A 25527-nucleotide genomic window follows, 5' to 3' on the forward strand; every position below is an offset into this window, starting at 1 on the left:
GCAGCTGACTGCAGTCCACACACTCCAGGAGGAGGAGGAAGCTCCCTCCAGCTATAATAAACAAGGAGCATCTATGTCTTTGGGCCAAAATTTTCTGACAGAAAACAACTATGTGCAAAAGGGAATAGTGGAAGGGAAGGAATCAAAAAAAGAGTAAGAAAAGATAATACACTGGAGGCAGCATCATATACCATTGAATTGGCTTCTTTATATGAAGCCTATTTTCTTATTTACTTTTTAAGATAATTAGTTTACTAATTGCTAAAAGCTCTGAGTCCCTGCACTTTCCATGAATCTGAATCAGTCTTCCCATTCTGTTTCTTCTCTTTAATGTCAAATCATGTCTCTCTCTTGCCTGAGAATTCATTTCAAATCTTAAGTACCCCTTCTTTCTAGACTATTTTATTTCAGTACAGTAACTTAGACCACCCTGATATACTTACTTACTACTTCTCCTTCCTCTAGGGAAGCTGTCTTTTTTGCTTATCCTAGATCCTCATTTTTTTTGTTTCTGCCTCTTCCCTTAATAACTTGACCCTGACTTCTGATTATTTCTTTTGTTTGATGTGCATTGGGCTTTCTTGACCCTGGTCTGTCCCTTCCTTCTGATTAACAAGGCTATTAGGGCTTAGTCACCCAGTCTCCTTGTGGACAAAAATGATGTATTATAAACTGGTTAAATAAGTGTTGAGAATATGTAGTAGAGAAGAGAACAAAGTAGTAAATTTGGAAAGGAGACTAGTGCTAAATCTTCTCACCAAGGTGAGATTTTTTTTTTTTAATAATCCTTAACCATTTATAGAATTCATAGAGAATTTGAGAAAATGATTTATTTCTACCTTGAGGGTATTACAATTTTTATTATGTCCTAGGGCTAAGCTAAAAGAGGACCCTGAGAGTTCACCTAATCTAATCCCGACTTAGTTAGATTTACCGACTTTCATAGTATAGAAGGCCTTAAGAAAAGTAGTCATCCATAACCTTTTTGTGATAGAAACACAAAGTAGAACCCTTTGACTGTCTAGTCTGATGAAGCTTATGGTCCTCTTCTCCATGAGCATAATTGTTGCTGATATTCATGACTAAAAGAAATGTTAAATACAATTTAGAGATTTCTGAAAATAAAGATGTGATTTTTTTTTTTCTCATCCAAGTTCATGGATCCCCAGAAGTCCACTAGAAGTTTATGGACCCCAGGTTAAAAACTTCTATGTTAGATGCCTACAAGCAAAGATGGAAGTTGAGGCACATTCAGGATGGAAATCACAGGTTATCCTTTAAAGTATTCTAAATTGTGGTGGGTTCAGAACAAATTTCAGTAAGGATAATTACTTAATGAGGAGAAAGGCACCATAGGATTTTGGAGGAGGAGGAGGAGGGAGAATCTCTTAAAGGGAATAGATTTGAAATTGTTCAGAAAAATAAGATATAATATGAAATAGTGATTGAACTGCTTGCATGGTGTAAATGTTATAAAAATCAACAGATGTTGAAAATATTAAAAAGCCAGAATACGTTCAGATTTATAAGGATTGGCAACTTTTTGTAACCCCATAAAATGATCAGTAATTGACATATTTTAAAATGAAGATTCAATGCAGCTTAATTCAAGTGGTACCTCTGAATTAGCCTAGAAGGTGAATATTGATGATACTTCAAACTGTACAGTTCACAAGTTAGTCAGTGTAGCTCTGGGCCAGAAGCCCAACAGGGACAGGCTACCAAGGTGGAATGGTATTCTCAGTAACTGCTAAGCAGAGCCCTACAGGAATAGAAACACCTACCCACTCTCAGCCTTAGGAGTACTTGGATGTTTCCGGAGTATGAACAAAGGCACCAAGTTCTTTCTACCCAAATATATCCCCATCAGTCTTCCATTGTATTAAATTAATTATCAGAAAATGTTGTGCTAAGTATTATTGACAACAATATGGAATTCTCCAGGAAAATCGTATAAAATGGAGGTGTCAAACACTCCTATAACACTCCCAACCAAATCAAAATATCTAACAAAATAAAAAATTGGTAACATTATATATTTAAAATAAACTAGTACGCTGCTTCTAGTAATCCAGTTTCCATTTGTTTTAGTTATCAGTGGTATAAAAGATAAGAAAGAAATGACAAGAAAAGTATCTGGGGGCCAGCTGGATACTGAGTCTCTTAGACCTAGTTATCTGCTCTTTGGACAAGTATAAGCCTATTGTTGGGCATCTACTTAAACATTTGGTATTTGGTAATATTTGCCAGAGCTGGTACTTTAGTGGCTTACATAGCTTTTAAGGATCCAGAGACCCCAAAACTTCAGTAAAAGCATTGCTTGAGAAATGAGCTAAATGAATGGGTGTAGAATGAATGAATGTGACCATCTATCTTGCCCTAAATAGGAACAGATAGCTAGAGTTTACCATGAACTAGACAAAGAAATTAATAAAAGTAATATAGCACCTTAGGCATAAATCTAAGTGCTGTCAATAATCAGAGCCTCTAAAAAAAAGTTTCTGTTTGGAATTTATGAAATAATACTAGATTGTTTAGAGAACCCTCTAATAAGATTTTCTCAGGATTCTCATTTAAGAAAGCCTGTTGAACTGTTTAGATAGAAACTATCTTTACCAGAGGAGGAAAAAGCCTGTATTTGTATGTTTTGTTTTTTTCCTCAGAACAGGTTTTTCTTATGGAAGGAATAGATTTTCCTTAACAAATACTGGAAAATTATCTCTTCTTAACTAAGAAATCCCAGCAGCCTTGCTTCTAACCTTTGGATTTTTAGTATTATTGTTTACAAATAATTAGGAATCTAAACATACTAGGGATAAAAAGATTATTTCAGGGGCACCAGAGGAGTCTTTTTAGGTATATCAGATAATTAGAGACTAAATGAGTTAATCTAAAGAGAAAATAAGTAGGAAGGGTTGCCCAATGTTGTTGTGAACACTGGAAAAAACCTTATCTGGGCTGTCTCTTCTAGGATTTTACTTCAGACTATTCTTGATAAAGGTAGATTTCCCCCCCTCCTTATCAATATGCTGGTTTTTATTTAATTATATGGTCTGACATATTTGTTGTCTTTGTCTTTGGGGTACTCAGATATATTGCCTGAATTGGGATAGGGACTTAAGAATAAAGTTGACTGCCTACTATTCATTGTCGCTATTTTCAACCTGGCAATTCCCAACTCTGGATTTCAGTGATGTTATGAAAAGTTATCAAAAGGAAATTAATTCTGATCTTAAAATACAGAGTGGATCTGTTTATAGAAGCAAGGACTTAGACTTTTTGGGAATTGGGTTTTCTGAGTAGATAAGAATTAACTATTCTGTTTAATATATTACTTCTGTGTCTTCCCACAAGTTGTTTACCTACATGAGACCTTCATTTCCTCACCTGCAAAATGAAGGAGTTAAATGTAGTGATCTTCACATCCCTTCCAGAACAACAAAAAACACTCTATGATTCTATTTCCCAGCATATGTATTCTGCTAAAGTTACTTTGTTAACTTACCATAAGGATGGTGGACTTTGAATCCTCAAAGACTGTTGCCAGTGGTCTTCAAACCCTGTATTTCTTACTAGAAAGGTTTCTAGGTTCAGTTTAACCATACATTATATATCTGCTGTGTAAGAACAAGACCTAGTTGAATTTGCAGAGTCTCATCACCAGATTTGCTGGAAGGTGATGAATTCTTCCATCACAGTATCTCCTGCTGATTATCCTAAAAAGAATAGAGAGGATTTGGGCTGCAAGTTAGTAGAGTAGAGTAGAGAGTAGATGTCTTTATATCATAAGATCCATGACTCTTGACCATAGTTTCTGCTTCTTAACCATAAGTCCTAATGTTTTGATTTAATTCATTTTTCATAAATGTGAATCTGGTAGTATTCATTAAAAAAAAAAAAAGTAAAGATACTCAAAATTCTCAGATATTCTCATAAATCTGTATTTAATCTTTTAAAAAAGTGAAGATACTCAAATATTCAGATCGTTCTGGGTTTTTCATCTATGGATAATTTCTTCCAGTGATTAATATCGTACCCAGTCTAGACCTGTATGTTTATATTCTCCCATAAGTTTGATACAGCAAGACCACTTGAAGCATAGGAGCTTTCTTCACTTTTCCTTGACATGCTGATGATTCTGGCAATCATATAGTCTATCAATTTTTCTTCCACATGATTAGCCTATCTTCTTTTTTGATTGATTAATTAAAAATTATTTATTAAACACCAGTTGTGTGCCAAGGCAGTGCCAAATGCTACAGGTAGAAAAGCAAAAACAAGAGGGGCTTTTCATCCATATGACTGGAGAAGGATTAGTGATTGTCATTAAGGTCATTTTTATTTTGATTGTAAGAAGGCCCCTCCTTAGTTGCCTTGTTTAAATAAGGAGTGGATGTGGGATGGGGCCAGGCCAGTCCAGGACTATCAAGCCTATAAGGCAGACCTGGAGGCAGGTGAGTCTCTTCTGCCCAGTGGGACAGGTAGTAAATGTCTGAGGCCAGATTGGAACTCAGGGAAATGAGTTTTCTGGGTCTGTCCTCTGTTAGTAATAAGACCTTGCGTATATCACCATAATCTCTCCATCGCCCTTTGAGTATGTTTCATTTTAAATTTTTCTAACTTTTCCTAATATCTCTCTTTCTTTCCCTCTTAGAGAGTTATTCTACATAACAAATGATATTTTCTAAAGAAAAAGAAGAGAAAAACATATCAGCAAAACCAGTATATCAAAAAAAAAAATCTGAAAATATATGCATTGTTCCCCACTCATGGACATCTCCCCCAACCCCTCCATCCACAAAAGAATAAGGTCTATTTCTCCTCATATCTCTTTGGATCCATGTTTTTTTTTTTTTTTTTTTTTTTGCCATTTGCTTTTGATTATTATATAGTGGTTCTCTCTAGTTACACTGTTGCACATATTGTATGTGTATATTGTTTTCTTGGTTCTGCTTACTTATTCACTTCTTGTGAGTCAGTGCTTTTCTACTATTTGTTGTTCTTTGCAACACAGCAACATACCATTATATTCAGGCACCACAATTTGTTTAGCCATTTCCCAGTTGATAGGAATCTATTTTGTTTCTAATTCTTTACTAATACAAAAAAGCATGGCTGTAAATATTTTGGTGTATATCGGAACTTTTTTCCCTATCTGTGACTTGCTTGGCATATATGCCTAGTAATAGAATTTCAGAGACAAAGGGTAAGGACGTTTTAGTCCCTTTATTTCCATGATTCCAAATTGCTTTCCAAAATAATCGCACTGATTCACAGCTGCGTGAACAATGCACCAGTGTGCCCATCTTCCCACAACTCCTCCAACATTGAATATTCCCATCTTTTGTCATCCTTGCCAGTTTTCTGCATGTAGAATAGGATGCTCATTTTTAATCCTTTGCAGACCCTAGTGTTCTGGTCTCCTAGCTCTATAGTAATATGAAGTGAATATTTGTATTACATTGGGAAAGAGTATAGAATTATCAAAAACATTTTTTAGTCTCCTAAGTGCTGTCTTAAATTTCCAACTCATTTCCCTTTGCAATATCTGTCTAAGATACATATATTGTTGGATGAGCTCTGTATGTTATCCATTTAAACTCATATCCGGACTGGACAGCTGTCCAGATTATGGCATTTTACTTTTTTTTTCCTGTGAGGATATTTAGCCTCAGAGTCTTTGGTGTGGTTCTAAACTTCATCCAGGAGACTTTTACAGTATTCTAGGACTTGATGCAATCAGAATGATGTCATCAGCAAAGAAGAACCTCTGGAGGACCCTACTCTATCTAAAAAAAATTATTGTTCTCCATAGAATCTAACCTGGATCTCTCCTCCATGTTCAAAGATGAACACCTTTAGCAAGCATTCATCTCCTCTTGCTTTATGCTTTACCTGATAACTAATGATCAAAGGGTTATCCGACATGGTTATCTTTCTTATAACTTTCAATGATTTTTTTAAAATGATAAGCCAACATTATGGGCAGTAGTATCTTGTAGCTATATATCTTATACATATAGAAATTAATTAATAGAAATTATTAGAATTAATAGAAAAATATGGTCTGCTGTGTAATATTGTTTTCAGAAGCCTAGTTTTTTACTAATACCTATTGAGGATGGCCTAGTGCATAATTAAAAATTATTCTCATAAAAATTTTATATTAATGGGAAACTAGGCTTATGGTTTGATAGTTATTGATGTTCTCTTAGAATTTTTTCAATCTGATGTTAATTAGGTCTGAGATTTTTTTCCTGCAACTTTATTGTTTCCCCACTTCAACTATCTGGAAATTGATCCTTCAGCAGTCTCACAATTGGTACATTCAGCCTAGTTCTTTTTGTATCCTTTTCTGCTCCAGCCACTTTTTCCTCTTTGCTGTCTTCTGGACCATTTCAACCTACTAAAAAGCACATCTGTAATTGTGCTTTTAGTCCAAGCTTGATGATTCCATTTTTCTTGATGATGAAAAGGGTCGGTATAAAAAGCATTGCAGGTTTTTGTTATAATTGTCTTTGGGATCATTTACTACACGTTCTTTCGTTTTCTGGACAACTGAGTAATTCAGCATTTGGTCAATTTTTTCAATTCAGTAAACATTTATTAAGTACCTACTATATGACAGTCACTGTGCTAAGCAGATTTGGAAAAGAATAATAGTCCCTGTCCTCAAGGGGCTTACAATCTAATGGGGAAACACAATACACTAAAGGAAACTGTAAAAGGGAAGAGTAGAGGGGACTGTCACTGGGGTCTTCTTGTTCCAAGAAGCTAACATTAAGCAGACTTGCCATTGGAAAGTGAAGTGATCAGTAAAATCCAGATCTAATCCTTTATAAAGGAGAGCTTTAAGTAGAGTCCGGTATCCAAAATAGAGTTAAAGAATATAATGGGGAGATTTTCGATGATTAGCTTATCCTGGAAGGAACATATTGTTCTATGGAATTGAGACCTAGCAGAGATATAGTGGAAAGTGGAGTGAATATGAAAATTAAAAAATATAGAGATCATTGTTTATTAATCATCACCCTGGATAGAGTTCTGTAGTGGTATGATATATTTTGGTTAGCATTTTTTAGTGTTATTATATGACAGCTGAAAAAATAACAACAGCTGACATCCAAGGCTTTTAGGATTGTGAAGCAAAGTACATATAGTATCTCATTTGATTCTCACAACTACTATGTGAGGTAGTTGCTGTCAGTATCCCCATTTTGCAAATGAAGAAATTGAGTCTGAGATAGATTGAGTGATTGCCCAGGGATACACAACTAATACAGGACACCTTCTCAGATAATACAAATCTGGGGGGGGGGGGGGGGGCGGAAAGTGGTAATATGTTTTTCAAGAAATCTGGGTTGAAAATTATTTTGATATACTGAGATAAGCCAGAATCAATAAGTAAAATTTTAACATTAATAAATGTAAAATTTATATTCAGGATTTTAAGAGAAAAAGTGAATTATATTAGTACAGGCTTGATAACAATTCATATGAAATAGATCTGAGAGCTGTAGTTGACCTTAACTTCAGAATAAATCAATATATGATTTGGCCACTGGGAATCTGGAGGGAAGGTGTGAGAATAGGGATAGGGACTGCACCTGTGATTTTATTGTTTAGGGAATTCCTGAATGAAGAAACTCTACTTAATAGTGAAGGATAGCATTTTCTCTGTACCTTAGAGACTTTAGAGGAGTGGTGTCAAACTCATATAGTAAGAGGGGCTACTAATTCATACATAAGGATCCTTGCAGCTGCATATTGGCTTAGTTTTAAAATGTTTTATTGTCTTTTTATTTTATTAAATATTTCCTAGTTGCATTTTAATTCTAATTATTGGATGTATTGTGGACCATATATTTGATACTTCTTATTTAAAGAACTGAAAAGGCTTCAAGTGACTTGCCCAGAGTCACTTGGTTAAGTCAGACTTTTGTTTGGTGAGGCAATTGGAATTAAGAGTGTTACCTAGGCTCAAGTAACTGTTAAGTGTTAAGTGTCTGAGACCAGCTGTGAATTCATGTCCTCCTGACTCCAGGGCTAGTACTCTATCCACTGCGCCATTTAACTATCCCAGAATAAGTCTTGAACCCAAATATTCCTGTCCTTAAGACCAGCTCTTTAGCCATTATGCTGCTGTCTATCATGCAAATAACTCTGTCTTTATCGGTCCAGAACAAAGGAAGGATAGGCCCACTATACTGGTTAGTGTTAAGACTATTAATGTTAGTTACTGGAACCATTGAGAGATATCTAATGGTAGTCATCTGTAGGGCAAAGGATAGAGTGAAGGGGGGAAAAAAAAACAAAAAAAAAAGTTACATCGTAGTTTTATTATATATTTAAAAGGAATAGCAAGTTGTATACAATAATAGATTTGCATTTTTTCTATTCTCTTATGGGAATGTTTTTATTTCTTAAGTTCAGAATAAAATAATTTTTTTTTTTGAAAATGATTTGTGTAGGATCACATAGCTTGTAGTTATCAGTGGCAGAACTTGAATGAGATTCTTCTTGATGGAGGGCAGCTCTCTTTATCCAATCTTTTATGCTGCTTCAGTAGATTGAGTCTCAGAGAAATTAAGTGCTTCATGTAAGTGATAGAGACAGGAATCAAAGCGGGGCACTTTGTTTTTTCTTTTTTTCTTTTTTTGCTGAGGCTATTGGGTCATACAGCCAGGAAGTGTTATGTGTCTGAAGTCAGATTTGAACTCGGGTCCTCCTGACTTCAGGGTTGGTGCTCTATCCACTGTACCACCTAACTGCCCCGAGGTACTTTCCATCACATATATTTGAAGAGCTTCTTAATTGTGTGCTTTGGAGCAACACAGTATAAGTCAGGACATCTTTCATGTCCTAACTCTGGAAGCTGTTCTAATGAATTTTTTTTAACCCAAAGAATTTAATCCAATAGTGATGCAAAGCAAATGTAAAGTAAATGTAAATAATGATAGTTTTTTATTGATAGCAGCCTTGTTAAGCTGTGAACTTCTTATTCTTAGGAATGGCTAGGGATGGCAGCCTTGTTGAACTATGAGCTTCTTGTCCCTGGAAATGGCCAGAGATGTTTTAAAAAGATTTCGACTTTGTGGGGCAGCTAGGTGGTGTAGTAGATAGAACACCAGCCCTAGAATTAGGAGGACTTGAGTTCAAATTCAACCCTAGACACTTATTAGCTTTGTGATCCTAGCTAGATCCTAAGGAGAAGGATCTTTAACTTAAAGCACTTAACCACAATACCTCCTTAAAAAAAAAAAAAAGGATTCCCACATTGGGGAAAAAAATAAGCATTGGACTAAAAGTCAATAAACCTGAGTCTCTGCCATTATCCTAGTTACATGACTTTGTACAAGTAACTTTCCTAACTGTGGGTACTTCCAATTCTTAAGAGTCTACAGTTCTGTGTTTCAAACCCAGCTAATAGATAGGTCTCTTGCTGTCTTGCACAGACACATTACCATACTTTATAAATTCAATCAAGATTAAGATTATTGACAAAAGTATTTATTTAATGAAGGTAGTAGAGTTTACTTTTAAGTAACTCAAATTTGAGCACCCCAAAAGTTACAACCCTAATGTCATATACCATTAATTAATATGAAAACAACTTTAATGTTTGGACTGTGATGAAAGTTATATTCATTCAAATTTGGGATATAAATAGCATTTTCCTGTTTTGAAACTATTAAGCCCCAAGAGATATGCTTGAAAAGTCCCTTTTCACAACATATTTATAGTGTAAGAGATGTTTTTTGAACATGATCAGTGAGATACTGTTTGACTATACATATTTGAAATGGGGTTATATGGGTTACCCCCTTCCCCTCAGTGCAAACGGGGAGAGAAGAGGAAGTTTGGGGAAGGGAAGGCAGATTTTTATTGATTAAAAAATATTTTAAGAACTTATTTTTAGACAACATTTAGTGCTTGTGGAAAGCACTACATCTTGCAAAATTGAAGACATCAGTGTAATATGTCCCAATGGGTTTGTTTTGAAGTCTGAGGTAGTGTCTTTGTTTAGCCCTTCTCCATCTATCCCTCTTCTTCTACCACCCCCTCCCCATTTCCCCCTTTCTGTGGACACAGCCGACTGGCGGGATTAGTTGCAGCTGCTCCAACGGTATGTTTCTATGTGCTTATTTCGGTTTAAGTGCAAGCCAGAGCTCTCTGAATGCATGTGAATGGCTCCTGGCTTTGGGGACAGTGTTTAGAATGCATAATGAGAATGACTTGATGGATTGTATGTTTGACCAATAGAGCAGTCAGCTTTGGCCAACAAGGGGGGGAACTGTCTTCATTTCAACCACTGAAGGAGCTATTTTAGCTGTTGAAAAATAGCTTCCCGTTACACAAAGGTCCCTATAGCACCATCTGCAAATATAAAGGCAAATGAAAAAACATATGAGTTAAATGTAACTTATGCTCACTCATCTGAAAATTATTCATTTTAATTAGGCTAAAGGAATACTAAATATGGAAATAAGATGCTTAGTGCTTCGGGATTAATGCTGTTGCTATTTTGCTAGTGCATATTGTATGTTAGGAAAATCCACTTTGCAATGAGAAAATACTTCTTTAACAACAATGTGACTTCTAATCACCAAGTTCTTTTTGGCTTGTAAGTGTGTTGCTGTATTAGAGAGATGTACGTTTATACAGACTTTCCAGTTAGACATTTGCCATGCTTCAAAATGTATTTCTTATTCTGCATCTCTTAACTATTATCCCTCTTTGATGAGTACATCATCAAAAGACTTTATCCAACTTATCAATAAAAAGACACAGATTTTTGATCTACTCCACTCAAAACATTTTATCTTCTGCCTCCCTTTATATCCCCAGCACTCAGCACAATATCTACCACATTATAGCACTAAGTAAATCTTTATTGTCTGACTGCCACATTGGTATTAAACAATTAACACTTATTCACTGAGTCCCTAAAGATTGCCAGTTTATCTGTACTAGCTAAGTTAGAGCACGGAGCTCAGAGGCCAGCATAAGATTTTAAGTCCCAGTGAGCCAGGTTACCTTGTATAGAGGAAACGTTGGTTCACAGCCAGACCAGACCTCAGCTAGGGCCAAGACTGTGACGGTCATAAATTGTATCAGGCAAAGGAAAAAGCATGGCTTTGCACCTATTTCCACTCATGCTATGTTTCCTAGCATTATAAGTCCAATAATGTAACATTTTTGTATGGAAAATACAGTGATTTTTAAAATGCCATTAATGATAACTTCTAACTTTAACAAATCCTTTAACAAAATTCAGAAACAGAATACAATGTGCAGTATGAGGAATGATAACTGGATGATCACTAAGTTATTAACCTCCATTTTTTCCTTCAGTCACTGCATTTATCTGACCTTTCAGCCAGGTTCTTTTCCTGTATTCCCATCTATTCTGTAGTTAGATGATATAATGGATTGAATGCTATACCTGGAGTTAGGAAAGGTCTGAATTTAAATCCTGCTTCAAATGCAAGTCATTTCACTGTCTGACTGTCTGCCTCAGTTTCCTCAAATGACCTTATCTGGAGTTCATAATAGCATCTACTTGTAGGGTTGTTGTAAGGATATTTGAGATACTGGTAAAGTGCATTGCAAACACTAAAGTGATTAATAAAACACTAGATAGTATCATGAGGATTGTGCTATAGAATGTTGGATGTTCTTGCAATCTTATGAAACTCAACATGCCCAAAACATTCTCGTTACCTTCTCATCCCAAACCAGCTCTTCATTTTGACAGACCTAGTCATAATGTATTGATGTTAAAAGGTATGTACAGTGAGAACTGCCATCTTCCAGCATAAATCAAATACATGGGTCTAGACTGGTCATATCGGCCAAAGCAGGAAAGTGATGTGGGTGGCCCTTGTAGATTAAGACTTGCCCTGCTCCATGCCCATAAGGACAGATAGACATGGAGCTCCTTATTAATACATCATTCTGGATTAAGCAGAATCCAGATAGCTTTAAATTAATCAGCCCTTATTAAGTGCCCACCAAGTACCAGGAACTGTGCTAGGTGCTAGAAATATAAAAACAAAAGTCTCTGCCGAAAGAAACTTTGATCTTATGAGGGAGGAAAGTTGTATGCATACAAATGAATATGTACCATATAAGTGGAAATAAGTACCAAATAAGCAGAAAGTAGGTACAAGGTAAACTTGAGCTTCCTGCAGCTTTGGTTAGGGGAAGAGGTCCCAAAAAAGCCTCCAAGAGAAGGAAACATTTGAGCTAAACTTTGGGAAGAAAGAAGAACTACATTCCAGGTTTGATCTATGCAAAGCCTGGGACACAAGATGGGATGTCACTTGTGGAGGACTCCTAAGGACAGCTTAGCTAAATCATATCACATGGAAAGGAGCAAGTGAGATGTCTGGTCCTAGGGAAATTCAGTCTGTCAAGCAGGGCATTGATATGAACATATCTGGCTTTAGGGATTGACTTTCGCAGTTATATGAAATAATGGGAGAAGGGAGATAAAATTTGAGACTGAGAGACCAAGAGTCCCTCCATAAAAGAGCTATGATAGACAGAGACCTCTCATTCAACCCTCTTTCACCTCTTTGATGTTGATAGATTTATGTTGTTTATGCACAAATCCTTAGAATGGAATAAATGTGGTCATATTTGTCACAAAATACTTACAAATACTTTTCTTCCTAAGGACCCATCTTAATTGCTTTAAGAAGGCACAGCAAGTTTTGTTTGGGAAAATGTCATGAGATTGGGGATAGATGTTCATTTCTATTCTTTCAGAATGTCTCTAGATGTTACTTTAAAATAATGTATGTGAAAGTTAAATTTTTAAATTTTATGCAAATCATCCTCAACATCATCAAAACTATTAAGACACAGATCCTGTAATCTAAAACAGACAACATTATGAAAACTCACTTAACTCGTCAAAGATGAATGCCTTAAAATTTGGAGCTGAAAAAACCTGTTCTAGCTCAGCCCATCCACATTTATTTATTTTAAAACTCCATATGTGGTTGTCTAGAAAAAAGAATGAGTCATTGTTCTTATACTTTTACACATTATCAAAAATTCTCACTCATATTTAAAATGACATACAATGTGCCTGATATCTTTCAGGTGTTTATGTATCCAAATGGGAAAAAGTTTATTATGACACTGCCAACATAAGTACATGGTGGAAAGTGATTAAGTGGAAGCCACAGTTCATCATAATTTACTTTCTAGTCCACAAGTTGAGCAGTCACTGTGTGCATAGTGACCTAGAGCAAAGATGTCAAAGGTAACCACAGGCTACTACAAGAAAACCAGATGTGGAATTGGTAAATGCTTAACAAAATACATAAAAACATAATAAAAGATAGAGAATATTACATTTTTAAAGTAAGTCATTATGCCTCTACAAGGATCCTTATGTATGGATTAGAGGCCTCAGGTGCTCTCTTAAGTTTGATACCACTGTCATCAATGCTATTATAGCATCACAGTGATTATATTTTCTTTTGTTTTTTAATTGAATTTGATCATTTCATGAGGAAAATCCCTCAAATAGGCACCAGTTCTGCAGTTTATATGTTGGAGCATTGCCCCGGACATGAAGAGTTAAGTGACATAACAGCCTGTAAGTGTATGATGCACCTTTGATATCAGGTGTGTGTCTCGATTCCAAGTCCAGCTTTCTATACATTATATCACATTTCCTTTAAGTTTTGTGTTTAAAGAAAACCAGATAGGACAGTTAGGTGGTACAGTGGATAGAACACCAGCCCTGAAGTCAAGAGGACCTGGGTTCAAACAGATTTGACACTCAGATACTTAACACTTCCTAAATGTGGGACCCTGGGCAATCACTTAACCCCAATTATCTCAGGAAAAAAAAAAAAAAGAAAACCAAACTTGATAGCTTAAAACCCATATATAGTCCGGTTTTCAAGTCTACATTCCAAAGTATTCTTCCTGGGTAAGTCAATTATCGGTTCTATTGTATATTTGGAATGCTAAAGACTATATCCATAATTTTTAAAAATAATATTGATACCATATAATATTTTTAAGGCAGTTTTTAGTTTTCAGAGCACTCATGTAATGCTTTTTTTTTTTTTCCCTTTGAATGTACTTATATTGTAATGTGTATTGTAACCATATATGTTGATATCTTATTCTTCCCTCCTCCAGTGTATTGTAAGCTTGATGAGGGCAAAAAAGCAAGTCTCATCTAAAAATTTGTTTCTATACCAGCTTCTAGCTCAGTATAATGTACAATGAATGTTATCTTCAAAAAGACAAGAAGCTGGCAGTCTAGTTGGGGAGGGAGGGAGAGAAAAAAGAAAATGGCTCAGAACACAATAAAAACAAGTCATGCTTTTACCATGCTTTGAAACAGCCAAATGAATGTAAATTTATATTATTGTGACTACTGTACAAGGGAAGAGAAAAAAGAGTCGTAATGGAGAGGATTGGAAGGAAAGAGAAAATTTCCTGACTTTCCAATTTTCTCTTTGGATTCCTTTCCTATCACTGACATTGGAATGATTAGTGTTTCTATTTGGTATTTTTGCCATCTTCTCAGTGTCAGTACATTTGGGAAATCTTTTGGGTGAAAAGGATTGGGGAGCCCAAATGAAAGCATTTCGCCTCTGGCTTTCTCTCTTCTGAAACCCAGGTGGCTGCTGGTGAGGAGGAGGATCCCTTTGTTGTAAAAGAAAATTTTTTTTCCAAACTTGGTGGTATAGCCTGAGGGCCTTTGACTTAAATCAAAGTCCTGGACCATGGTGTGTTTGCTGGAAAAGCTATGATGAGCATAGCACTGCTTGTATTTTCTTGGTACTTTGCCCTGAACTGCTTTCTGATCCCTTAGAACTGAAATGAATGAAAATTGAGCAAGAAGGGCAGGATGGAAAGGACCAGAGAAGGAAATAATTCTAATAAAACAAGTGTCCCTGCTTGGCAAAACGCAATGTAATCTAAAGTTAGACAAACAAATAGAGCAATAAATCCAAGACTAAATCCTGCACTCAAATAGAGGGACATATTGTGTGTAGGGGTGAGCTCAATGAATTGGAAACTGTGTTCCAAGTATTAATGAATCATGAGTTATGAGGCTTATATTATTCTGTTTGTAGAGTACAATCTAGTAAGGATACTCTAAGGGTTTTGGAAATCAGAGTCAGTGAATAGAAATTGGATGTTAAAAGCAAAAACTGAGACAAACTACAAGGAAACAAAAGTATTCAACATATGGCTATTGAAAACTAACGAATCAAAAATTTTGGCGCACAGGAACATGGCTAAAAATGATGATGATATAATGAATGATGAATTTTAATTGACATTGTTGACAATTGGTTTGAAGGCCTGGTGGAACTTTTTCCTCCCCAATTTTATTTTTATTTTCATTTTCAGAGTCTGTCTCTCTTAACTTTCTCTTCCTCCTCCAATCCCAGCTCTGTGTTCTATGAATATTTTGTTGTGTCCAGAATTAACCATATTTTGACAAGCTCCATGAGCAGTTGTTACGCAGAGCCAACTTTCAACTGCCCCAGAGGAGTTGATAGGCAAGCATAAGCTGGCATTTCCCAGAGTCCCATGTTTGAAGAATAAAACTTGTGGAATACCAGATGGTTTGTTTTTCTGTTTTCTTTACCATGCATTATCCCAGGAGATAGAGAAATAGTGTTCCTGACAGCTTTATGCAGTCATGCCCTGCTGATTATTTCCCACCTCTAGAGTTATTAGGCCATGATAATTCATCATCTACTAATGATACTGCTAAATTATTCAAGAAATAATGAATAATTGGTTGACCAAAATAGATGGTGAAAATACTTTCAGCATCCTTGCTTTCTCTCTCATCTTGTCATCTCCCTATAGGAATAACTTTAAAAAAAAAAAAAAAAAGACAAAAGGAATTGTATTATAAAGTACGCTGCAAATTTTTTTTCTCTTTTGCATTACTGAAGTTTTAGTTTAATAAATACTTACATCACATAAAGTGTTAAAACTTCATAGGTCCTAACAGGCCATCCAGCCTGATCCTTCTCTTTGCTCTCTTTCCTCTTTCTTTCTTTCTTTTTTTCTTTCTTTCTTGGGTGATTTTAATTGACCTGTCAACCCTCAAATTCTTCATTGGTTAAATGATAATGATTACTTTTATCTACTTTTATAGGTGGTTATGATGATTTAATGCAACTATAAATCACTAAAAATGGTAACTTGTTTTTACTGGTAACATCATTATTAAGAAAAATTAAATAAATATTTGTTTGCTTTGATGTTAATATCAATCTTTTTTAAGCCTGCTTTTTAAATTTGTCTGAATTTAATTATCTTTATTTTGCTTACTATTTTAACTTTCACTTTTATTTACTTCTAAATTTGCTTAGAGATGTACTTGTTCACAAGAGCACTTTAAAATGAAAAGGAAGAGGGAGGAAAGAAAGGAGAAAAGTAACTACTTAAAATGACTAATACTTATGCAACAGAAAATTACAAAATCAGTATAAAATGAAGAATAGCAATGAAGATACTCATTGGTTCACATGAAATGATCCAAAAAGAGCAGTAATAATACTTATGGCCCAAAGTGTCTGTATACAAGTTCACTAATTATTGGTAATAAAAAAATTGAACTAAAGGTCTTAATGCAAGAGATAAATTCACCTTCATATGTTTTGTTGAGGTGAGATCAAGGTGTAATGCTCTCAACAAGACAATTCTGAGAAGGAAAAATAGGAGGTAGATCTCTATGTTCCTTCAAATGGGAAAATGGGAGAACTATTTAAATAGGCTTGGATGTGTAGGAAACTTCAGCCTGCCTAGATTTTTCAAAGACACATATAGAAGATAGAAGCAGTAGTACAAGTAGATCTAAGAATGTAAAATCATCAGCATTCCTGTATATCAAAAATAAAACTCTTCAAGAAGAAATAGTAAGAGATATTTCATTTAAAATAACTCTAGACAGTATAAATACCCATGAAAGAGTCATCTGCATAGAGATGATAATTTAATCAATGGAAATTGATGAGATCACCAAGTGAAAATAGTTTACATTGAGACAAGGGCATAGTATATCATCTTGGGAAACGCTCATTGTTAGCAAGCTTGACCTGCTGGATGAAAATCCAGCAAAAGAAACTGAAGGGAGTTCAGATAGTTAAGAGGAGACCTAGGAAAGAGTAGTGTTGTGAAATGTTAAAGAGGAGAAAGTAACAAGAAGGAAAAGGTGATTCGCTGTGTAACTGCCTGCAGAAGTCAGGAAGGGTGAAGATTGAGCAAAGTTCATTAGATGCGGCAATTAAGAGATCACTAGAGGAGTTGGGGAGGAGAGGAACCTTGTGAGCCAGGTCCTAAACTTTTGGGGGGAAAGAAGGATGTGTACTAGAAGTCAAATGGTTATCAGAATTAATTGGGTGCTAAATATATATTGAATGAACCTCAGAGGAGTAAAGTTACTAATCTAGGGTGGTTAAAGGGGAGCCTGGAAGTGGCATTGGGGAGCAATGAGTAATTTGCTCTTCCAGCTCAACCAGTGAATTAAAGTTCATTGATTGAAAGTGCAACTAGTGTTGAAAAGGGTGATCAGGAAGGTAATAGATCTCAGTGAATATAAGAAAAGGAGCAAGTCTTTCTTTTACCTCTAGGATTAAATGCACACTAAATCAAAATGCAATACAAATACAAATGAATTTGCCATTTAAACCCTTCATGACCTGACTCAACTTCCATTTCCAGCCTTATGCATTATTACCCTTCACATACTCTGAAGTGTAGCCAAACTGGCTTTCTTGCTCTTCATATAAAACATCCCATCTTTCATCTTTTTGCCTTTGCACAGACTTTCAATTCATGCTTAAAATATTATATTCCTCTTTGTTTCTTAGAATTCCTTCAAAGCTCAGCTCAGACATCAGCTCCTTCATGAGGCCTTTCCTCATCTCCCCAACTGCTAACGGCTCCTTCCAAAATTTCATCATTCTACTAGCATTTACTAAATACCTTCTATGTGGTAAGCACTGGGGATGCCAAGAAAGGCAAAAAAGAATCCCTATTCTGGAGGAGTTTGGAGTTAAATGGGGGGAGGGAGGGAGAAATAGCATGCTAGTAGCTATAGTATAAATAGATATATGCTGAGTAAATTGGAGATAATTTCCAAAACCTAAGATTAAAGAGGTCTGGAAAAGGCTTCTTGCAGAAGATTGGACTTGAAGGAAACCAGGTGGTAGAGATGACAAGAGACAGGGTTACAGATATGGGAACAAGCAGTGAAAATGTTTAGAGGTGGAAGATGAAGAGCTATGTGTAAGGAGAAATAGGAGAACAGTGTCTCTGGATCAAAATATAGTTTGTGGGAGATGTATAAGATATAAAAAGACTGAAAGGGAGGAAGGAGCTAGGTTATAGAATACTTTCAGAACTAGAGGATTTGATATTTGATCCTGGAGGCATGGGGAGGCACTGGAGTTTATTGAATGAGGTTCAGATTTGTGTTTTAGGATGATCAATTTGACATCTGAATGATAGATACACTGGAGTAGGGGAGAGACTTAGGCTATTGTACTAATTCAGGCGTAAAGTAATGAGGGTCTGCACTAGAGTGGCAGGAAAGTCAAAAGAAAAAGGGGTATATTTGAGAGATGGTAAAGAGAGTGTGTATATAATATGACATTGAGAGTATATTTGAGAGAAGGTAAAAATGAGGGGATCTCAGGACTGATTTGGATATGAGGTGAAAGTGAGAGAGAGTGAGGAAACAAGGGTATACTGAGGTTTTAATCCAGGTTACTGGGAGGATGGTGGTATCTGGGACAGTAAGAGGGAACTTGGAAATTAGGAGAGTTTCAGGAAAAAGATAGTTCATTTTGTCCATGTTGAGTTTTAGATGTCTCATAGACATCTAGTTTAAGCTATCAGCCAGACAGTTCTCCTTATATATGTGAAAATTTTTTGTCTCCTGACAGAATGTAAGTTCTTTAAGAGCAGGGAATGTTTCGTTTTAGTCTTTGTACCCCTATCACCTAGCAGGTTATAGGGTCTTAATAAAAGCTTATTGATTGAATGGTTAATTTTGTACATTAAATAAGAGTGTCAATGTATACCTTCAGTTAGATTTTTGACTTATTTTCTCATGTGGAAGCCAAATGGTGACAAGAAATTTACATTATCTTGCATAATTTTAATGTATTTCTGTGAAATTTAATTGACAGGTAATAATGACTCAGTTATATAATTTGGGAGAGGGAGGGAGGAAGGATGGACTGGACCTATGGGACATGTAATTATGCTAAGTGAAGTGGACAGGTCACAGAATCACTGTTACCGAAGTTGAACATTGTTATGCCTTTCTTGTGTGTTTCCTTCTAAGATTTTTGAGGTACCTCATGGAGAGAGGAGTTTAGTGGTTCCATCTTCAGAGCATTTAACTTCATATTGAATAATTGTATATATATATGTGTGTACATGTTGCATATTAATTTTCCCTCCCCCTCAAAAAAAAAATCAGCATAAACTTCCTTGAGAGCAGAGACTGTTTATTTTTATCTTTGGGTTCTTATCTGCCAGCACAGTTCCTGGCATATAGATGCTTAAATGCTTGTTGATTGATTGATCAGAATTTTACAGAGGAAACTCCTATGGTATGCTCTCCCTGTGCTCCAGTTGGCAGCCCAGAAGTCCTAATTCTCTACTAATAACAGTGGAATGTGTAATTGTACAACTGAACAATGTCTTAGCCACTATGTCTTTTTCTTCTTATTTACTAACAGCAGTCAGAGCTTTTGGCTGAACCAAGTCCAGAAAAACTGGGAGTGACCCAACAACATCGTCGAAAAGTTGCTTCTTTGAACAAGCAGATTCAGCAGAAAACCAAACTTCTAGAAGAGGTTAGTCTCTACAATTTTATTTGCTAGAATATTTTATTTGCCATCCTAGAAGAGGTGAGAGAAGGGAAAAGGATATTATCAAAAATGAGAGAGAAAAAAATGTAAAGATAATAAGATGAAGGGAAATATGAAAAAAGATACTGGAAGGGGTATGGAACATGGGGAAAAGAATAATGGGAGGACCTTGTAGTTAGGCGTTGGTACCCAGGATGCTATCAAAGTAGTTTCTTATTGAAAAGTAATGAATATGTAAGGGGATGAAGAAGTTTATTACGTATGTTAGTTGCTAGTATCATGAAAAATGCTTTTTGCATAGGACCATGGGACAGAGAAAATTCTTTTCTGAAGAAAAAAATTCATCACTTATTTCTGTAACAATTTTTACCAAAATATGCTCACATTTGTATTTCAGACTCGTACATTTCTCATTGTTACTCATCCAGCATTTTTAAAAGTTATAATTACAACAATTGGTCCAAAATCAGCCATTCCTTTGTTCAAATTTCTCTTTGACTGGTAAGAGTTTTGTGTTTAAAGAAGCTTTCACTACTAAACTCCAAATGGAAGGAATGTGACAGTTCTTCCCAGAATATTACAGAGAAAAAACGGATTAAGATGAAAGGATTATGAGTATGTCATTTCCCATTTGGTAATATGTTTAGACAGAGTCAGCTCTCTGCTTGGAGAAAATCTCATTTCCATTACTGACCAGTTATCCTGTCAAAGATAAATATGTGTGCACAAATGATTTGTTCAAAAAAATACTTAACACACAAGCAGGATTAGATAAATCAGGTTTCAGAATTAATTTTCAAACTCTTTTTGAATGCTAATTGAGCTATTCTCTTATGAAAGATAGCTTCCAAAAATCATTGCAGAAATTCTTGATCTGGAAGTTTGCTTTAAGTCAAATATAGTGCACTCTCAGAATTATTTGTCTGAGGTTTGGGATTTGATTTAAGCAGCAGAATGTCATAACTCCAGAATTTGATAGGAGGTATAAACCCCACATTTCACTGGAGTGTTGTCATTTATTTAGAAATAATTTGTTTTTTGAAAGCTATTTCGGAGCTACATATGATTATGTAGACCATGGCTTCTTAATTTGTTCATGCATCCCTTCTTCGAATGTTTTTAAATGCATAAAATACATTGGATTCCAAATGAAATGAATTATCTTGCAATGTAATTATAAGAATATGCTTGAAATGAGTGTAGATCCTAGATTTAAAAACCTTGGCATACACTATGTAATCATAATCAAGGTAGACTGTTGGCGATAATCTCTTCAGAGTACCTAGACTCCTGTTTCTATACCCCTAGTGTCCAACACATCTCATTATACCTTAACCTGACTACCAGTCAGTAACGAGACTCAGCCCAGTGGTAGGATGTACAAGTGTTCAGGGAAAGCTAGTACCTCTGGTGTGAGGGCTCTCCATCTGATTCATCCAACCTACACTTGTGGGGTAAACTATTTCTGCAGACAGGCTAAACCAGGTTGAGGCAAATGAGAGTCTTCAAAGTCATCAGTGAGTTGGAGTGAGCCAGCATGTGAAGACTTCTCCCAGGAAAGGGTAGATGAAGCGGTTTGTTCCAACAACTCTGAAGCAGCCGGGGGATTCAGCAGCCCCCAAAGTAATTGGGCAGCCTTTCTTAAGAACCGCACTGCTCTCCTTCTGGCATGAGGAATGGGCTAGCAAAGGCACCCACCCCTGGCCTGCTTACCATGACAGGCAGGGATCCCACCTTGGATTTGAAACACAGAAAAATGTACACAAACTTTTGCAAAGATGATTCTGCTCACCATTAGTATATGAATGTGTTCACACTTATGGAAAATCTAGCAGGTCTGAAAGATGAACAGCTCTTGTAAGAGAACCCAGCAGATAGCAACCCTGAGTGAAACAAGGCTGGCAACAAAGACCAGCTTACGGAAGTTAGAGCTGCATACGGGTTTTTCCAGAGTGGCCACAATGATGGTGAGTGATGTGAAGCTGGCAAAAAAGGAGTGAATGACAGACTTAGTACATTGTGAAGGAAAGTGATGTGCCATTGTCATCAGTGACAAATCCTTATGAGGTCAAAGAAAAATTTTATGAAGACCCAAAGACCCTTATTATTCATATACTTAAAGAGAACAAGCTTATTATATTGGATGACTTTGATGCTAAAAGTAGGTACAGACTACCAGACATGGCTGGAGGTCCTTGGGAGGAATGGAGTCAAAGACAGCAGTAACAGACTTATCCATCTCATTATCTTCTTCAAGTAAGACTGTCTTCTCCTTATCTAAACATGGTAAAACTTCATGGATGCATCTTTGTAGAAAATAATGGCATTTAATAGACTGTGTCATTGTAAGGAGAAGGATGTGAGAATGACAAAGCCCATATGTGGTGCAGAATACTGGACCAATCATGAACTTAGCCTATCCAAACCAAACATTCACATTCAAGAAAAACAGTTACTGCAAAGCAAGATGACTACCAAGGGACTTAATATGAATAGATTAGAGGGCTTCTCCATGTGTGAACACTTTATTGGTAACATAGAGAAAGCTGAGTCTTGGCTTTTAGGGAAGGGGAGGATGTTCAGCTACATATTTGACTTACAATGACTTTTATCATTGTATTTTATCAAGTTTATGCAGATAATTGGATTAACCGGTATCGGAGAGCTACAAACATGTGGTTGGTAACAGTGGAATAGAAAAGGAATAGGTAGTTTTCAAAGATTTGGTGTACAATATCACATTAATTCATTTGGGCCCAAAACACTTGCAAAGAAGCTGCCAAACAAACAAACAAAAAAAGTAATTCCATAGTGTTTACCAGTAGAAGAGTTCATCTATCTCTAAGAAAGCAGAGTTTGTTTCCATCAAAAATAAAGTGAAAGCAAAACTTAAAAAGGTATAGAATTTTGCCTCAGTAAAAATGCAACTGAAATTCTGTTTTATCCTTAAGATAACAATACAAAGCACTTTTATCATACCCTAAATGCTATTTATGGACCAAATTCCTATGGTGCACTTCAAATACTCATTGCTGATGTAGTCACATTGATTAGTTGATGAGGATCTGATCCTGAAAAGATGGGCTGAACACTCCCATAGTGTTCTTAATGAACTGTTCTCAATCAATGCTAAAGCCCTTTCTAGCCAAACTTCCAGATGAAGAAGAGGTTTTGAATGTCATTGGGCTTCTCTCATGTGGCAAAGTACTTGGTATTGATTTTATTCTAGCTGAGATTTACAAAGCAGGGAATCCATTGCTCATACAGAAGCTGACTGAAGTCTTCCAAGTTATATGGAAAGAGGAGGTTATCCCCTAAGAGTAAAAGGATGTCTCCATTGTCCATCTCTATATGGAAAAGGGAAACAGATTATCCTGTGACAATTACAGAGGAAGTTCTCTCTTAATTCTTGCTGGCAAAATTTGTTGAAGAGTCCTCCTTAATAAGTAATCCTTTACCTGGAAGATGGTTATCTAACCGAGAGACAGGATGGCATCAGAAAGGTCACAAAGCTAGTAAGTGTCTGAGGTCAGATTTGAACTTAGATAGGTCTTCCAGAATCCAGGCCCATTTGGCTATCCACTGCACCACCTAGCTGTCCTAGATAAGGAATTAGGGAATAGAAAAGGAAGTTACAGGAAACTCACCAGAGAGGGACAAATCAACATAATTAGGAGTATTAGAAGACTAGGGATTGATGGAAGGTTTGGGGAAACAAGAACAGAAAAGGAAAAAACTTAATGGAACTGTCCAGGAAAGGCAATGTGGAGCACAGAGGTAATTATTCATCTTTTCCTCTTACCCCTCTTTATTACTGTTTCTTTCCTCTATCTCCCTCTGTTTCTCTCCACTGTAATGAAAAAATTAAGGGAAATTCTCTCAAGATAGTGATAATAGATCAAGAATGAAAAAAGAAGGATGGAAAATAAACAATGATCTGTTCACTTGTTATTCCTTTCATGGATCCTTGAAGTCTTACCTTTACTTAACCCAAGTTCTAAGACCTTTCTAGCATCTCAGAATTCTTCCCCTCTATAGGGCCCTCACTCTACCAATTTTATGAACACTGTAACAAAATATCCTATAATTTTATTTAAAAAAAAAAACAAAAAACTCTAGGGGTATACAACTAGTTAGTGTCTGAAGCTGGATTTGAATTCCAGAGCCAGTGTGCTTTCCACTGCACCAACTGGCTGCCTCCTCCTAGCTACTCATTTCACTTTTACAAGAGAGTAAATATTTAAATTGAAAATATAGTCAAGTCAGCAAATATTTATTAAGTACCTGTTATATACCAGGTACTGTGATAAACATTGTGGATGCAAAGAAAGGCAAAAAATATTCCCTGCTGTTAAGAAGGTCATAGTTTAATGGAGGAGACATCATGCAAAAATCTATGTGCAGACAGGCTTATGTACAGGATAAACGACTACAGTATCATTAAGGCAATGAAGAAAGGCTCCTTAGAGAAGTTGGGATCTTAGCTAATACTTCAAAGGTTTAAAGAGCAAAGAGAATTTCATAGTTTATTTTGGAGATAATGGAAAGGGAATTTATTGAATAAAATTTATTGAATATTGAATAAAGAGGGGTATGACAATCAGGTCTGTAATTTAGGAAGATCAGTTTGATAGTAGCTGAGTTTAGAGAATCAACTTTTAAAGGATTTTTTGCACATTTCCTAAAATCATTTTGTGAAGAACGTCCTCTTTTGTGCAGAGAATATTCTTCTAATGGAGAAGGTAGAAGATGATGTCCAGTGATTACTTAAAATGTTGTCAACAAAAGGTTACATACCTTGAAAAAAATTCTAAATAGAATTATCTTTTTCTTGGATTTGATGAAATTTTGCATATTTTGTTGCCATCTGGTCTAGCCCATCTGTCATAAGTAGTTAATCAGTAAAAATTTTTCCAAATGTACTAAAATTGTAGTTTCATGAACAGTCAGATTAATTCAGTTTAGAGACAGTATGGTGTCATGGAGAGACTCCTGATTTCTGTAATTCACCAACTTGGACTCAGATCCTGCCTTGAGCATACAGCCTAAGTGACCTTAGAAAATTTATTCTTTTGGGGTCTTTCTATAAAATAAGATAGCTGGGCTGGATGGTCTCTGAGGGTCTATCCAACTCCAGATCTGTGATCGTATTAATTGTCTTTTGTGGTTTGTTATTCATTCATTTTCCTGGGATCAAACTCTTGATCATCTCTTGATTATTTTTAAAAACATTCAGTAACACCTGAAACAGATTAAGTTTCCTCCATCTTCTCTGAGACAGTCCAGTACCAAGGAAAGAACACTCATCTGGGAATCTGTAGATCTAGGATCTGGTCTCACTAACTTATTGTGTGTCTTTGGTTTCCTTATCTTTTTTTTTTTTTTTTTTAAGATCGGGGGAGTGGATTAAGTTATTCCCCAAAATCCCTTTTAATGCTAATGTTTTGTGAGTTTATTAGTTGTTATGGCAGAAAGAGGCAGGTTATAAAAATAAGAAAAAAAAGTATTCTGTGGAGGTTGAGTTTTGTATTATTTTGTTTATTTAATAGAGGAGACAACATGCAAGTATACTTGCAAGGACCACATATATAATCTTGGGAGGATAACCCCAACAGCCCCAACAATGTCTCCTTGGGGC

The 25527-nt window shown here is 35.9% G+C and overlaps 1 protein-coding gene across 2 annotated transcripts in view; it reads left to right on the forward strand.

The window, feature by feature from the left end:
• The window catches only part of CCDC93 (coiled-coil domain containing 93), a 120390-nt gene that overhangs the window by 53568 nt on the left and 41295 nt on the right, over positions 1-25527 (forward strand). For both annotated transcript variants that reach the window (XM_051985761.1, XM_051985762.1), the window contains one exon: positions 19758-19874. In XM_051985761.1, coding sequence (XP_051841721.1) covers positions 19758-19874 — 117 coding nt within the window. The remainder of the gene's footprint in view (positions 1-19757; positions 19875-25527) is intronic.

This window comes from Antechinus flavipes, chromosome 3, assembly GCF_016432865.1.
Source record: "Antechinus flavipes isolate AdamAnt ecotype Samford, QLD, Australia chromosome 3, AdamAnt_v2, whole genome shotgun sequence".
Classification (NCBI taxonomy): domain Eukaryota; kingdom Metazoa; phylum Chordata; class Mammalia; order Dasyuromorphia; family Dasyuridae; genus Antechinus; species Antechinus flavipes.